Source organism: Cryptosporidium sp. chipmunk genotype I (assembly GCF_004936735.1).
Source record: "Cryptosporidium sp. chipmunk genotype I strain 37763 chromosome Unknown contig_18, whole genome shotgun sequence".
NCBI classification, from domain to species: domain Eukaryota; phylum Apicomplexa; class Conoidasida; order Eucoccidiorida; family Cryptosporidiidae; genus Cryptosporidium; species Cryptosporidium sp. chipmunk genotype I.
The window spans coordinates 301,367-315,731 of NW_027125593.1; the positions used below are offsets into that span (position 1 = coordinate 301,367).

At 32.3% G+C, this 14,365-nt stretch overlaps 5 protein-coding genes across 5 annotated transcripts; 2 read left to right on the plus strand and 3 right to left on the minus strand.

Moving 5' to 3' along the window:
• Nucleotides 1-849: 849 nt before the first annotated feature.
• Nucleotides 850-5,505, plus strand: ELE39_001457 (SAC3 GANP family; the record flags this gene model as incomplete). The annotated part of the gene is made up of 1 exon (XM_067344496.1): nucleotides 850-5,505. The coding sequence occupies one exon, from the start codon at nucleotides 850-852 to the stop codon at nucleotides 5,503-5,505; it is 4,656 nt and encodes a 1,551-aa protein (XP_067201434.1).
• Nucleotides 5,506-5,750: 245 nt separating this feature from the next.
• ELE39_001458 (GTP-binding) lies at nucleotides 5,751-6,857 on the minus strand (the record flags this gene model as incomplete). Its single annotated transcript, XM_067344497.1, has 1 exon — nucleotides 5,751-6,857. The coding sequence occupies one exon, from the start codon at nucleotides 6,855-6,857 to the stop codon at nucleotides 5,751-5,753; it is 1,107 nt and encodes a 368-aa protein (XP_067201435.1).
• A 1,136-nt stretch (nucleotides 6,858-7,993) lies between these two features.
• Nucleotides 7,994-9,895, minus strand: ELE39_001459 (dolichyl-phosphate-mannose-glycolipid alpha-mannosyltransferase; the record flags this gene model as incomplete). The annotated part of the gene is made up of 1 exon (XM_067344498.1): nucleotides 7,994-9,895. One exon carries the CDS (start codon nucleotides 9,893-9,895, stop codon nucleotides 7,994-7,996), a length of 1,902 nt encoding a protein of 633 aa, XP_067201436.1.
• Nucleotides 9,896-10,316: 421 nt separating this feature from the next.
• ELE39_001460 (kelch motif family) lies at nucleotides 10,317-11,897 on the minus strand (the record flags this gene model as incomplete). The annotated part of the gene is made up of 1 exon (XM_067344499.1): nucleotides 10,317-11,897. The coding sequence occupies one exon, from the start codon at nucleotides 11,895-11,897 to the stop codon at nucleotides 10,317-10,319; it is 1,581 nt and encodes a 526-aa protein (XP_067201437.1).
• A 721-nt stretch (nucleotides 11,898-12,618) lies between these two features.
• On the plus strand, nucleotides 12,619-14,016 carry ELE39_001461 (aspartyl aminopeptidase; the record flags this gene model as incomplete). Its single annotated transcript, XM_067344500.1, has 1 exon — nucleotides 12,619-14,016. One exon carries the CDS (start codon nucleotides 12,619-12,621, stop codon nucleotides 14,014-14,016), a length of 1,398 nt encoding a protein of 465 aa, XP_067201438.1.
• Between the last annotated feature and the right edge of the window lie 349 nt (nucleotides 14,017-14,365).

The window sequence follows — 14,365 nt, forward strand, 5'->3', positions numbered from 1 at the left end:
TAAAGTGGCCAATACGGGGCAATTGATCAAAGGGATTACAAATCATGAGAAAATCTTAAATTTCCCAGAGTCTTTCACTAAGTTGTCACTTTTTAGCTTTTCTCTTGCTTTCTAGGCTAAGTATAATTAATTGAAAAAGAAGAATAAATCAGCTGGTCTATCTATAACCTTCCCAGGCTTTCCGTCACTGATTATTTTTTCAAAATACCTAAATGAAGAAAAGAAACAAGCTCTTTTCTTTCCCTTTCAACTTCGCCTCCAGTCTTATAAACTTATATTTTCATCTAATTGATTTTTCATTATCGTTTTTTCATACATTCTCACGATCTTTTTTCCCTCTTTAACCCCACTTTTTAGATCAATTTCAAGCACTACCTTATTAATATTCGGTACCGCCTCTGGCGCCATTTCAGGCGGCAAAAATGTGAATACAAAATTTAAGATGGCATTTATGAAAGGATGATGTAAATATAAGGGCGGTTGAGGGGAGGTACACGAATGAATGAATAATTTTTAAAAAAATAATTGATAATAGGAGGTTGCAGAGTAAAGAGCAGAGTGATTACAAGAATAGTTAGGAGGAAGTTTCTCTAAGCAGGAGGGATATAAGTGTACCAGCTTAAGTAGATACTCTTGTTTTTTCTCTTAAATAAAAATATAGTTGTGCGAAATTAAGGAAATAACGAGAAGCGTGATATATGTATATTTAGATGTATATACGTTTTTACAAATAAGAAAGTAAAGTAACTTGAGAATACAGAGTAAGAGAGAGAAAGAGAGTGAGATTGAACGTATGATGAAGACTAAGTAATTAACGCAAATATAGGCTTTAAGGAAAAAGATAGAATTATGGCAGATAGCTTTGGAGGTAAAAACAAGGCAGGAAGAGAGTTCATTTATAACGTGAAGGATGAATTAAAGCCGCCAGTGGAGAGTGCATACTCAAGCGAGCATCCACTATTGAGAAGGGAGATATTTGAAGATCCGGGGAATCAGCTAGCAAAAATGTACTTCAGAATTCAAGATCCTCTACAGTTGTCTTCGTCTGGCCAGATTGAAGCAGCTCAGGGCGTTTTTGTGGGTGAGTTGCTTGGAATGTGTACAAGAGAGGAGATGATCAATAAGCAGCAGACTTCTACAGCTAATGATTTTGAAAGACTTTCTGGAGTAACTTTGAATGAGGACTTGGAGGCGAGAATAGTGAATGAGTTTCTAACCATTAAAAGTTTTCAAAGATCTGATGCATCCAGAGTTTTTCATAAGGAACTAGTCAGACCTGTAGTTTGGTGCAGAATGGTTGTAAGAAGATTACTGGTTTATTTCATTGAAGCTGATAGAGTTTATCTCAAGTATTTATATAAGAAGCCACAGGGACAAGGATATAAGTACATTGATATATATAACTTTCTTAGAGACAGATTAAGAGCAGTTTGGCAAGATTTGACAGTACAACATGCTACGCGTCATAGAGCAAGTATTGATTGTTTTGAGGTATCATTCAGATTTCTATTGCTTTCTGAAGAGTATTTATGTAATCTGAATGAGTTTAACTCAGTACAGAATGGTTCTTTAATGTCAACTTGTTTAGACAAGCTCATGTCGGGATATTTAGATGTTTTATATTATAAAAAGAAGATTGGTAGTGATTTATATGATTCTGAACTTTCCACTATATTAGTTTATGACTCTCCCTTTCAGCCCGAATTCTGGTCCTATCGCATCTTGACTAGTATGAGCATTAAGATTAAGGATGCAAATGATAATCGTATTATGGATATAATTAATGCAATTTCTCCAGAAATGATTCACCACCCTCTGATTAAGCTTTCCCTTGGAGTTCACTGCTCTTTTAGATTTGTGAACATTGTCAGATACTTTAGGTACTTCAGAAAGTGCTTTAATATCATTTCGGATCTAATTAAGGATGAGAATAATTCTAATAAATCCCTTCCGAGCCAAAGTCACAGTGTTGTATGCCCTCACCCAAGCGAAGATTACCAGGATCTAGAACAATACAGACAGTTTGGTCATGCCTTAATTCTCATCTGCATACTAATTAAAAAGTATTCAAATATTATTCGTCTCAAATATTTAAATATATTATTATCGTCCAATATGAGTAAACGCCAGCTTATGCCTTTAAACCGCTTCATTGAGATCTTTGGGTTCTACATAGAATCTATTGAGTCACTAAAGTTGTTTACTGAAAGATTTGATATCAAGATATTCAAAAAAGATGATCCTAAAATTTTTCTTTTTCAGGGAAATAATGTTAGACAGTTTCAATCAATTCAGCAGATTTGTAGTCTGACCACAAAATTCATGGTTTCATTCAAAGACTGTATAAATCTTTCAACAATGGAATCATTAAGTATTCTAAATTCCTTAAGCTGGCCTTCTGAGATTCTGACCTCTCTTTTTGAAAAGATTCCTAGAATTGACATTCTAGACCCTATTTTAAGAAAGATCTCCAAAGTTGACTTTAAAGCCAAAACTCAGACGGACGATTTAAACTACAACAAAGACAAGGTCCCTGGTTCTAACCCAAACCAGTTCTCCTTTACTTCCCTTTCCTCAAGTAACAGGGACATAATTAACAGCAATTATAAGAACAAGAATTTTTCCAACATTTTAATTCAAAGTTTAAAAGAAATAGACATCAACAAGGCTAAAGCCTACCCTCATTATGCATCAAACCCAACCAAACAAAATAAAAGAAAGGGGTTTTTCATGGAAGAAGAATTCCCCTTTATTTTCTCAAACCCAAGCAATAGTTGTGATGTTCCCATGGACTCTATCTCCACCCTACAGACAAACAACACAAATAAACGGAGGTCCCTTATTAATAACGACGCTCTTCCCTCCTTCAATACTACCAAAACAACATATGATCTACAAAATCAAATTGAACCAGTAAATTTAAAAACAGAACTACCTCTTCCCTTCAAAATGGCCAATTCTCAAGATTTATCAACCGCATTTTCCATTCCAAATGAGTGCCAAACTTCAAAAGCTGGCATTGGCGCTGCAAGTGGTCTTGAATTGCCTGAAATTAAAGAAACGGAGGAAAGGGAAGAGAGTGAGAAAGATCATGCACACGGTTACGAGAAGTCAGTTAAAATTGTAGGTGAGTCTGTTCTGGACGATGGTTTGGATTCAGATGTCCAAAACAGTGGCCAGATCTTGGAGATTAGGGATGAGTTATCTGTGAATTGTGTGGGAAAAGGGGACTTTGGGAACACTAAAGATAACATTGGTAGCTTTGAGAACCAGATAATTGAGGATGAACTTGTGGGTTTGAGTGGATGGAGGCGTTTTAGAGTTTTCTTCAACAAACATCAAGGATCAGAAGAAGAGTTGGAAGGGGAGTTGAAGAAAGATAAAAAAGCCGAGGATGACCAAGAGAGCCAAAAACGCATTAATATACTTTTGTCCAGAATCAATCTTCCAGAAAATGAAATTGGAATCAACCAGTGGTTAAGTTTGTCGGTTTCTGGAATTTTGGAGCAGATTAAAACTGATATTATTTCAAGAGTGATTAAATCTTTAAAATTTAGCTTTGTATTTTTTTATAACCAATTAGTGAATATAGAAGGGGTTTCGAGATCCCATATAAGCCAATTAAACACGTTTTACACGAAATTAGAACTAATACTTTCAAATTTGACACATGGGGATTTTCTTGATAAAAAAACAATTCAGACTAACCGATTTAAGCCGGCGGAAGACGATGGCTTTATTTTTCCATGGAATTCTGTAATGGTTAGGTCTGAACTATTATCAGGTAACGAAAAGGAAAGAGACCAAATGATTATAGATATTTACGAAATTGACTTTTCACATGAAAGTTATGAAAGATTTCAAGGCAATAAACAATCTCAGATTCCTGTTCACGTTGAAATGCTTTCAATATGGCAGAACAATACAAGAACCTGCTTAAGAAGCCAACTTTTTTCCAATGATGATATTTCCCTCTTAAAAGAAAAGGAAGAGGAAAATATCAAAGAAGCTGAGAATTTTACTTTAGAGAGACTTTTGTATGAGTACCTGATAAATAATGGAGATGTTATTGTTTGGACACTTCCGTTTCTTGTGAGGACCTGTGAGAGTGTGACTAATATTACATTAAATAGTGCTTTTGACTACTCTGAAGACCCTTCAAATGAATATATGAAAAGGTCTTTGGAATCTTTTGCCTTTGCAATCATGTCTGAGAAAGGAAAAGAGCGTCTAATTACCGAGTTCGAGTCATGCTGTAGAGTTTTAAATATTAAGAGGTATCCAGTAGAGGAGGTTAAAAGCAAAATTCCTATTCTAAAAACAATTACAATAGTATTCTCCTTTGTAACTTATGTCCCAAGTAATTATTTTGTATTAGCTGATGGTGGTGAAGCTTTTCATCAAAAACTTAAGGAGGAAATCCTGAACTTGGAAAATAGCATTGAGGAAATTATATTGAAGGAATACCTCCAAGAATGCCAATCATTAGTAATTTCTGATGAAGCCGTTTTAACAGCTGGAGACAGACAACTTTTTAATCATGACAGTAATGAGTCCGTTTTGATTTCAAATTACTCTGGAGTGTCTTGCAACCTGAAATTCAAATGTATTGGAATTGCTCCTTTAGATGTATTAAATGACTCTGCTATTAGACAGGATCGAATTTCTATATACGTTCCAGGCCTGAACTCATTAATTAACACTAAGCTAAACAATAAGAGCTTCCCTAATAATCTTGTAGTGTCCAATAACTATCAAGAAGATCTTGAAATAGACTCTGCTAGTTTCCTATCTACTATGTGGCTTCAGAACTTCAATAAAAGCTTAAATATGAAGACCAGGATTGGCCATAATATTAAAGGATACCACGATAATTTTGAGCTTTCCATATTTAAGGAGTCTCTTAAAATTGGTTTTATTGATTGTTTTAGCCTTTTTACAAATGGAAATATAGATTGGATATTGGTTTCTGGAAACTGTTCATATACAGAGATTAAGGAGATCATTGTTTGGATTTATGACCTATATATCCACTCTATGTCATGTTTTGATAATGGTTTGTTGGCTTCAATTACACCAGGAACCGGTTGTTTGTCAGGTTTACCTTGGGATTTAATAGATTCTTACAAGATTAGAGACTTATCTGGTGGAATTCTGAAACAATATGAGAAGTATATTAAAGCTATTTCAGACTCACTAGACAGTAAATATAGGCCAGCAGCTCTCTCTATTAACATTCCAAAGGTCATTTGGAATGTTCTATTTGATCATTTACAACCTGTTAATACACTTAACTCCGTCCTTTCGGACTCTACTTTGTTTGAGCAGTTCTCTGATTTAATTCTAATTAGAAAAAATTTGCAAGATGATCAGGAACCAGTAAGGAGCCTTAAAAAAGAACAAGTATTGGATTCCACGGACTTTTTATCTAGGATGGACAAGGAACTTTTCAATTATAGAGCTTTTAATTACTTGAATAGATTTAAGTTCGGTGGAGACGGATAAATTCAATTACAGATAATTAATATATAATCATGGAGTAAATAATAATGAATTATATCGTTAGATTAGATTTTCGACTAGCGAATAAGTATTACTAATACTAATTACTTTTAATTACCTCAATTTAAATTGCCTTATGATTTACCACATTTTCAATATTAAATGATTACGTGGCAGTAAAAAAAGTGAATTGCTTTGAAAAATTTTATTTTATCTTATTTCCAATGCAATATCACGTTAAAACTTAGCTACTTTTTAATAATTTGAACAACGTCTTCATCAATTAAAATATGGTCTTTTCCTACTCTTTGAGGATTATGTCTAACAGACTGTCCCCAAACAAGAGCATATTTCATCTGAGGAAGCAATTGCTTATGTATTCTCCTACAGAAATCTGCTATAGTAGACTTATCACGCTTTAAAATAACCGGGGCAGCATAATCTGGAATTTGCCCCTTTGGCTTAGTATAAATCCTAATAAGATCTAGATACTGCCATATCTTCTCAATAAGACCATCAAGATTCCATTCGTGATGAGCAGAAACTGGAACATAATGTGGACATTGTGAGAGTACATCTAATTCCTCAATAGTGATCTGATCAATCTTATTTAAAATATAAATACAAGGCAAATATATACGGTTGCCTTCAATAATATCAATAATATCATCAGCAGTTGCATCACAACGGATAACGAAGTTAGCATTATTGATTCTATACTCCGAACAGATTGATTTAATGGTCTCCTCGTCAATATTTTTTAATTGTACAGTAGAAGTAATAGTAATGCCACCTCTGTCTTTTCTAGTAAATGATATATTTGGTGGCTGCTTGTTAAGCCTAATTCCAAAGCCTTCCAACTCTCTCTCTATTATTCTTTTATGTGTCAGAGGTTTTAAAGCATCCAAAACAATGAGAATCAAACTACATGTTCTACCTACACCAATAACTTGACGACCTCTACCTTTACCATCCTTGGCTCCTTCAATAATTCCTGGCAAGTCTAAAAGCTGAATTTTAGCACCCTTGTAGTTAAATACACCAGGAACACATGTAAGAGTAGTAAACTCATAAGCTGCCACTTCACTAAAAGTGCCAGTTAACTTATTTAAAAGAGTTGATTTACCTACAGAAGGAAAACCTATAAGACCAACTCTTGCTTCCCCTGTCTTGCTGACATCCCAGCCTTCATTTCCTCCACCACCACCTCCCCTTCCATCGCCACCACTAATTACTTGTGCTCTTAGCTTTGCTAATTTTGCCTTTAATAAACCCAAATGGAAGTTAGTTGCCTTGTTTTTTTGGGTTCTGGCCATTTCGGCCTCTATCTCAGCAATCTTTTGAAGCAAACTCATTTCAAATCTTTAAAGAACCTCTCCAGCAGTTCCTCTGATTATTTTTATCACTTTTCCCTTAATTTTTACTCTTAAATTTATGTCTAATTGTCAATTACAAACTATAACCTTTTGGCGCCAATTAAGAAAAAATATAACTGGGTAATTTTTAATGTTTGGGGTATAATGTTTAATAGTGGGAAAATAAGAAGCAAATTTAATATTAAGATTTGATAGATTAATGTAAATTACATGTATTTCATAATATTTCTCAAAAGTAATAAGGTGTTAACTAAACGCTGAGACGTTGAAATCTAATACAAAGTAGGAAAGTAGAATGACTATTAATTGTATAATGACTGAAATCATAAGAATCCCAGAGATTGAACTCTATTAGGTTTTGGGGTAAGTTAATATTTCATTTGAAGTACAGAGCAGAAAATACTAAACAAATGGTTCACCATATGTTTATTATTTTCCACACCATGGTAATATGTGTAACTTACACTAAATTTTGAGTGAAGATTTGTTGCTTTAGCTTGGCATAATTCTAATGGTTAATAATATTTGATATGAAGATTACAGTATAGTTTCAAGTAAGTTTCTATAAATCCTTAACTTACCATAGGTCAGCTCTTTGATGATTCTTTCAGATCTCTTCTTTCCATACCCACTTTGATTACTCAAGTTGACGTCAGAGTTAATTTTAATTTCGTCCATTTGTAGCCATGAGACTGGAGATAGCAATGAAATAATACTTTCTGGGTGGTTGTATTCACTTAAGTCTTCATTAACCATCTTGGAAATTAATTATTTTTTTCCTCACATTTTATAATTAATTCAGTTCACTTACTTTTACCACATTTCCTTCACCATCCATTGAAATAAGCAGTCAAAATATTGTGTAAATATTCGAAAATTATCTAATATTAAAGGATTAAGTTTATTTATTTTTATATTTTTCTTCTGCAAGTTTTGAGTTATTCTTGAATTATTAGCTACTTTTTTCCTCTTTAAATTGTTACAGGTAGTCAGTTAATTCAAATACGTGTAAAAAATAATATTGCATGCAGACATGCATACATATTTGTTTGCATGTAAATCATTGAAAATTTAGTGAAATTATTGATTTTCTCATATTAGCGCAATGATAAACATCAAACTTTCCTATAAATGTAAAAGTATGACCAAAAAACTAAACCAATGGGAGTTTCGGCGAAAAATGAGTCAAAGACTTTGCTAATAAGTTTATAATTGTGTTTTTGGAGCCAATCTTGGAGATTTTCATTAAAGTGTGAATGAATAACAAAGTATGTTGGTAAATTTCCAGAAAGTTTTGTATTAAATCTGTAATTCAGGCAATTATCAGAATTTGAAGTATTCTCTACCATAGGAATGCTTGAAGAAATATATGGACTGGGGTAAGATGGATTTAACAAGGGGTTGAGAACAAAAATCTCCTCTAAAAATTGAGTAGTGTTCGGATGTGTCCAAAGTATTTCATTCAAGTTTTTTAGCTGATTAGCTTGATTTATAGGTGGAGAGCAGTCAAAGAATCCAAACTTCACATCCCGGTTCAAGTACGAGTAAGCTGGATACATATGGCACTGAGAAACAAAGAAAATTGAGTCGTTTTTTTGCAAATTTAAGTTGGACAAATACTTAACTGCGGACTCTCCCCCTCTTTGAAATATGGTTGTAAAGAAAAAAGCTGGAATAATTTGAATTAGCAAGGTTGCCAAAATGTACTTTTTATTAATAAATAGCCGAGAAATTTTAACACTACTCAATAAGCGAACGGAGTTATTGTGGCCCATTTTGAAGGAGTTTTGAATTTCTGTAATTACTTTATATACTCCAAGGCCTACAGTAATTAATATTATCGGAAAATAAGGAATAATAAAACGAAGTTCTTTATGGGATGTTGTAGAAAGAAAGATCATGGTGATTAATGTTGAAATCTGAGAAATTTTCAGGATTTGGCTCCCCGAGTTAAATGAATCAGTTATTCCAAGAATTAAGAGTGGTAAATAAGATAGCAAAGTAACAACTGGAGTTTCAGTAAAGTAATAAAGCTTGGAGTTTGAACCATATATTTGTCCTGGATCTCCAATCAAGTTAAATTTAACAAAGTTAATCATTGGAATTGTGAACTTTCTGTAGAACAAATAGTCTGAGTAAAACATTACTGGTATTGCAATAGAGGCAATAATAATACAAGTTTTTAACAATTCTATTATTGTCAAACTCGAGTATTTACAACCTTTATTAATCACATCTTTAAATTGAACGAAAAGCAATATTAAGTAAAATACTATCCAAAACTGAATGGATGAATGCCTAACTAAAACACTCAGTGAAGAAAGCAATACTCCGACTAGAAGGAATTTCTTATTTAAATAGTTACCATTAATTATTGACTCTTCTGATTTAATTATAAAATAAATACTCCAAATATTAATACAATTTTCAACGGTCTGAGCATAAGTTCTGCATAAAGTATAGAAGTTATACCAACTAAATAAAGAAATAAATAGTGTAACAAAGTCTAATTCATATTTATTGCATATTTTCTGGTAAAATTGAATATTGAATAAAACTAAGTTTTCAAAGTTGTTTCTGTTGAATTTATGATTGCCTTCCTTAACTTTATCACTATCTTCAATCTTGGTTTCCATTAGAAGATAATACTTTTTATGAAGTATTAAGTAAGCAACTTTACCTGTACCTAAATCTGTTAATATAGCAAATATAGACTGAAAAAGCCTTGGAACAATGAAATAATAACTCGTACAGTAGAAGTATTGATAATTATTCCCACATAAAATTTCCCCAATCTTTTTCAAGAAATTAATAATAATATAACACAAAGTAAAAATTAGTGGGTGAATAATGCTTCTTAAAGATACACATGGCTCCCATTCCCACGTAAGGTAACCAAACTTATTAACAATTTTATGGGCAATTTCCAAAGATTGCCAATACTCATCCGGATTATAAGTTGTGCAGATAATCAACGAATTTAAAACTCTAAAAGCTATAACAATAATTAAAATCATAATTAAAACTAGTAAATTTATTCACCTCATTAACTCCGAAGCATTCTCAAGCAAGTTTCCGGTCGTTCTTTTGGTTTCTCACAATTAAATACAACAAAAACAACCTATTCCACTTTTTAATATTTGAGCCAAATTACACAAGCCATTTATTTGATTCAAGAAAGTCTATTTTTTTTAATTTTTCAATATCAATAGATATCTCTGCATTATCAGTATTTTGTATACAAAAAAAGGCGGGTTGATTTGAAATTTACCTTGGCTATTACGTGTGAATCAAAGTTTGGGGATGAGGGGTGTGGAAGGAAGGTGGAGAGGGGAAAGAATAAGAATAGGCAAAAGGAAAAAAAGATGGTCAAATCTATAAATAACGAAAACTTAATAAAACAAAAAAATGATAATTACATTGGAATTAAATGATCAGTTAGATCAGCTTGCTAATAACAGAGTTTGAAATGCTAAGAGCAAGCTTAGGGAACTCATTCGAAAGTTGAATGAATTTAGGACTGTTAATTAGTACATCTACATGGCAGGATGCAAAATCGACGCAAAATTTAATAAGTTGATCAATTTTACAACGATGAGCAATAATAAGGATTTCACAAACATTACCAACTTCCACTAATTGTTTAACCGTTTTAATGCATAGATCGGAAAGAGCTGTTAGGTTATACGAGTCTGCGATAAGCAATACATTACACAACGTTTGAAGATCAGTTTCATCCAAGTAGGACGTGTAAAGAAATCTAATAATAACTTTGAATTCTTTTTTCGGAATATGTTCAAGACGGATCTCTTTTGAGTTTGTTTCAACCATGCCATTCTTGAACATTGATTTAAAGTATTGGCTTTGAGTAACTAATATGCATTTATGTGCATATAAAGTTTCTTCATTTTCAAGAATGAACACAATATCACTGAATTCCGGATTATCGACAAGACTTTCTAAATTTGAAAGCATTGGTAATGAAATATTCTTGCTATGCATTGAACATGAGAACTTTCTTATATCTAATAAATAAGTATCAGACTTCCAGCAGTTACCATCATATCCACCAAATAAAAGACATTTACCACCTGGAATAGTTGTCAGGGAGTTTCTTTGTCTAGGACTCGGAGAGTTCTTTTCAATTATCCTTTCCCAGCGTACTATTGAAGGCAACTCAGAAATATCCAAAATAAACAAATCATTACACCTATTTCTTCCGTCATATCCTCCAAACATTACAGCAGAAACATCGTCCAATAAAGCCAGACTGTGGCCTTTTCTTGCTGAGGGGCAGACACCAAACACTTTTGGGGTCTGGAATTCTTTCTTTTCTGGGTTATATAGTGAAACATCCCCAATGTACTCTTTACCAGTATTTCCACCAAAAAATATTATTCCTTTACTCGAAGAAATGGCACAATGACCATTTCTACATCTTGGAATATAGTTTTCAAATTCTATTTCACTCCAAGTCATTTTTGCAATATCATAAACCCATAAGTCATTAAAACATTGAATTCCATCAAATCCCCCAAAAAGATAGAGCCTTCCAAAAATTCGTGTCAAGGAATGACATGCTCTGGCTGAAGGTCTTTTTAACTTGTTCAAAATCTTAATACGCTTCCAACTTCCTAAAAGTTCCTCGCTAATTTCCTCTGTATAATTAAATGCATTCAAGTTGTCGTTATTTAAATGATCTGTTCCTTTAAGTGTAAATTCATATAAGTCATTAAGCCAAAGTTCACCATTGTGACCTCCATGTATATATAGCGAATTTCCATATACAGCAGATGCATGATTATTTCTATGTTTTGGCCTCTTTTCAGAAGGCATCAGTTTTTGCCAAAACATTACTTCTGAAGTCAAATATAATACATAAAAATCATTTAGAGCTTGAAACCCATTCCAACCACCAAATAAAAATAATTTATCCTCTATTATATTACACGTATGTGCAGCTCTTGGGGACGGGTGCTTACCCATGAATTCCCCAGACATCCAGGGAGTTAATGACATATTACCTTCTAATTGAATTTTCCCTTTGGCAATTCACCGCTAAATTTCTTAAAGCAGACAAAAATATCAATTTCTAAATTAAATATAATTAACGCAAAGTTTTGTGGAATGAATAAAAATGAGTTACATATTACTGGTTAGAAATCCATTAAATTTCTTCATAGAAATGACCATTTTACTAATATAAGTCCTTAAATAATTATAAAATGGCTTTTTCTCTTTATTATTCAATTTTTAAATTATGCAAGTTTTCAAGTACGGAGAATTAATATGACCAAAAGCTCCAAAGTACTCTTATAAAATTTACAGGAAATCTCAGTTATTCCTTCTTCTTGTTATTTTTATTCAATAACGATTTTTACTCTATTTATATTATTTCAATTTATTAGGGCTTTTACATGCAAAACATTTAAGCCAAGTTGGCGCCAAACTGCAATCCCATATATAATTATATAATATATTAACTGTTCATAAAGTTATATGATTAGGAATTAAGAATTAATTAATTAATTAGCTAATTAATAATTAAAATTCAACAATAAAAATGGGTAAATTAATATTAATATATAAATTAATTTAATTATATCTACTGGTGGGGAGATTATTAATGTTTGAAAATGAAATAACTATGCGGATGAATTACAAGCAATAAGAAAAGGTTTTGAATTAGAATATTAATTATTACTAGTCAAAATTATTGTGTATAGTTTAAACTTTAAATATGACAAGGGAGTTTTCTGATAAGTTTCTTGATTTTTTGAATAATACAGGCTCTCCATATCATTCAGTGGATGAAACAATTAAGATAATTAAAAAAAGTGGGTTTAAAAAATTAGATAATAATGAAGAAATTAAGAAAGGAGGTAAATACTATATGACTCTGAATTATAGTACTATTTTAGCGTTCAAAGTAGGGGAAGAATTTGATTTAAATGATGAAAGAAGCATGGTGATTATAACAGGCTCACACACTGATAGTCCTTGTTTAAGAGTTAGACCAAGTTCTATTACTTGCAATGAAGGATATACTCAATTGAGTGTCTCAACATATGGGGGAGGACTTTGGCATACATGGTTTGATAGAGGTCTTGGAGTTGCAGGAAAAGTGGTGGATAATGCATGTAATGAATATCTAGTTAAGATCAAGAGACCAATATGTGCAATTCCAAATTTGGCGATACATTTAACGACATCAGAGGAAAGATCTTCATTTGTATACGATAAGGAGAAACATTTACAGCCAATCATATCAAAAACAGACACAAATGATAAATATGGAGAACAGTTATTATCTCTTCCACGCAGTTTACTTGATGAGATTTGCAAAGAAATTAATATTCAACCTCAGAATGTTTTATCATTTGATCTATGCTTGATGGATTCAGTGGATTCTAGATATGTTGGGATTAATGAAGAATTTATTGATTCTCCGAGACTGGACAATCTTGGAGGTCTTTTTGCGTGCTTTACAGCTTTAATCGATGCATCCGAATTTAACAAAAATGATTTATTAGTTTCTGTTGCATTTGACCATGAGGAAGTAGGAAGTGTCTCATTCTCAGGAGCTCATTCAGACTTTTTAAAACAAAGCTTAAAGCTGATTATAGGCGGTTTAGGAAATTCTGGTTTGGGTGCATCAAAATCCAATGGAGATACAACTTTGAATATGAATGCAGACTTAGAATTTTGTAAGATAATAAAAAGGTCGATCTTTTTGAGCGTTGATATGGCTCACTCAGTACACCCAAATTACCCCGAAAGGCATCAATCAAAGCATAAACCTTCACCAAATAATGGTATTGTAATTAAGACAAACTTTAATCAGGCTTATACAACAGACTGCACAACTAGGACATTCTTAAAAACTATTGCAAATAATTTCAATATAAAGACCCAAGATTTCCTAGTAAAAAATGCCTCTCCATGCGGTTCTACTATAGGCCCAATAGTAGCCTCTAATATAGGAATCCGTACAGCTGACATTGGTGCATGCATGCTGGCCATGCACTCATGCAGAGAGTTTATGTACTACTCTGACATTTATGATATGCAAAACTTTATTAAGGTATTTTACATGACTTGGTCAAAGGTGAAATTTGAATCAAAGTTACTAGAATAATGAAGAGTTTGAATTTAACAAATTTCAAATGTAATGTGTTCTTTGTTTTTAATATTTTTAAAATTGGGGTATTAAGTAGTATTTTAGAGTTTTTTTTTAAATTGAATTTATGACAATTGTTTCTTTTATCCTCGTCATTCTGATTAATATAAAAACAATTTGCATTTGAACATGTAGTTAAATGACGTGTTGTTCCCGCCAATTGAATTGAATTGCAAAAATTAACTAAAGACATAGTTAATATAAGTGAAAATATAATATAAATTATTTTTTCAAAAGAAAATTTGTTGAGAATAAGTTTGGGAGTCAAACTACTTTTTATTAAATGCTGTAATATCAATTAGTAGTG